We start from the raw sequence: 1,035 nt of genomic DNA, 5'->3' as shown, positions 1-1,035 counted from the left end.
TGGCCTGTGCCTGTGTGTCCCTGTGTGTGCTCTGTGTGTGTTCCTGTGACATGTAGGTGTTTGTCTCTGTGTGTGCTGTGTGTGTGTTCCTGTGGCCGGTGCCTGTGTGTCCCTATGTGTGCTCCTGTGACATGTGGGTGTTTGTCCCTGTGTGTGCTGTGTGTGTGCTTCTGTGGCCTGTCCTCACATGCCAGCATCTCTCCTGAGGGCCCAGGTGATGGAGTGGAGGCTCCAGGCTTGATCCTGGGAGAGGACAGAGCCTCTGGGTGAGGTTGCCTGGGCACAGGCCTGACTTTGAATGCTCTGCAGGGAACGCAGTGGTCCTCAAGCCCTCAGAGCTCAGTGAGAACACGGCGAACCTGCTGGCCACCCTCATCCCTCAGTACCTGGACAAGGTGAGGTACCCTCCAGGGCTCAAGGATGACCGTGTAGGGGCTGCATCTTCAGGGCTTGAGAAATAGTGTATTCTTGCTGGGAAGGGCTGAGCCATGTGTAGGGGAAAGGATAACCCCTAGTAGCCGCCCTCCCCATTGGGGTGCACAGAGCCCCTGAGCTGGGAGAGGGGGCTCATTTGCCACCTGCCATCCATGTGGGGTGCCAGGCTGAGGGGCTGTGAGGGTACAGAACTGCTGGCCTCAGCCACTGCCCTCCCAGGCCTGCAGGGGTGAGGAGGGGCTTGGTCTTTGCTAAGCCTCCCTTCTCTCCTTGTGGAAGGATTTGTTTCCAGTCATCAATGGGGGTGTCCCTGAGACCACAGAGGTGCTGAAGGAAAGGTTCGACCACATCCTGTACACAGGCAGCACAGGGGTGGGGAAGATTGTTATGACGGCTGCCGCCAAGCACCTGACGCCTGTCACCCTGGAGCTGGGAGGAAAGAGCCCCTGCTACGTAGACAAGAACTGCGACCTGGACGTGGCCTGCCGGTGAGGAGGCAGGGTGGCCCTGTGTCTGCTTTCCCACTCCCAGGGACCACGCCTCAAGCTGTGGCTGTGCTCTGAGGAGCACAGACAGCCCCTGCCTCCTGGGGACCACGAG

The 1,035-nt window shown here is 59.8% G+C and overlaps 1 protein-coding gene across 1 annotated transcript in view; it reads left to right on the top strand.

Annotated features, from left to right (window-relative positions):
• Positions 1 to 1,035, top strand: part of ALDH3A1 (aldehyde dehydrogenase 3 family member A1) — a 7,510-nt gene that overhangs the window by 3,153 nt on the left and 3,322 nt on the right. The window contains exons 4-5 of the mRNA XM_012806035.2: positions 310 to 395; positions 715 to 923. Coding sequence (XP_012661489.1) covers positions 310 to 395; positions 715 to 923 — 295 coding nt within the window. The remainder of the gene's footprint in view (positions 1 to 309; positions 396 to 714; positions 924 to 1,035) is intronic.

This window comes from Otolemur garnettii, unplaced genomic scaffold (assembly GCF_000181295.1).
Source record: "Otolemur garnettii isolate 467f Iridium unplaced genomic scaffold, OtoGar3 scaffold00046, whole genome shotgun sequence".
In the NCBI taxonomy this organism is placed as follows: domain Eukaryota; kingdom Metazoa; phylum Chordata; class Mammalia; order Primates; family Galagidae; genus Otolemur; species Otolemur garnettii.
The sequence above is the reverse complement of the archived record's forward strand: the minus strand, read 5'-3'. Positions and strand labels throughout refer to the sequence as shown.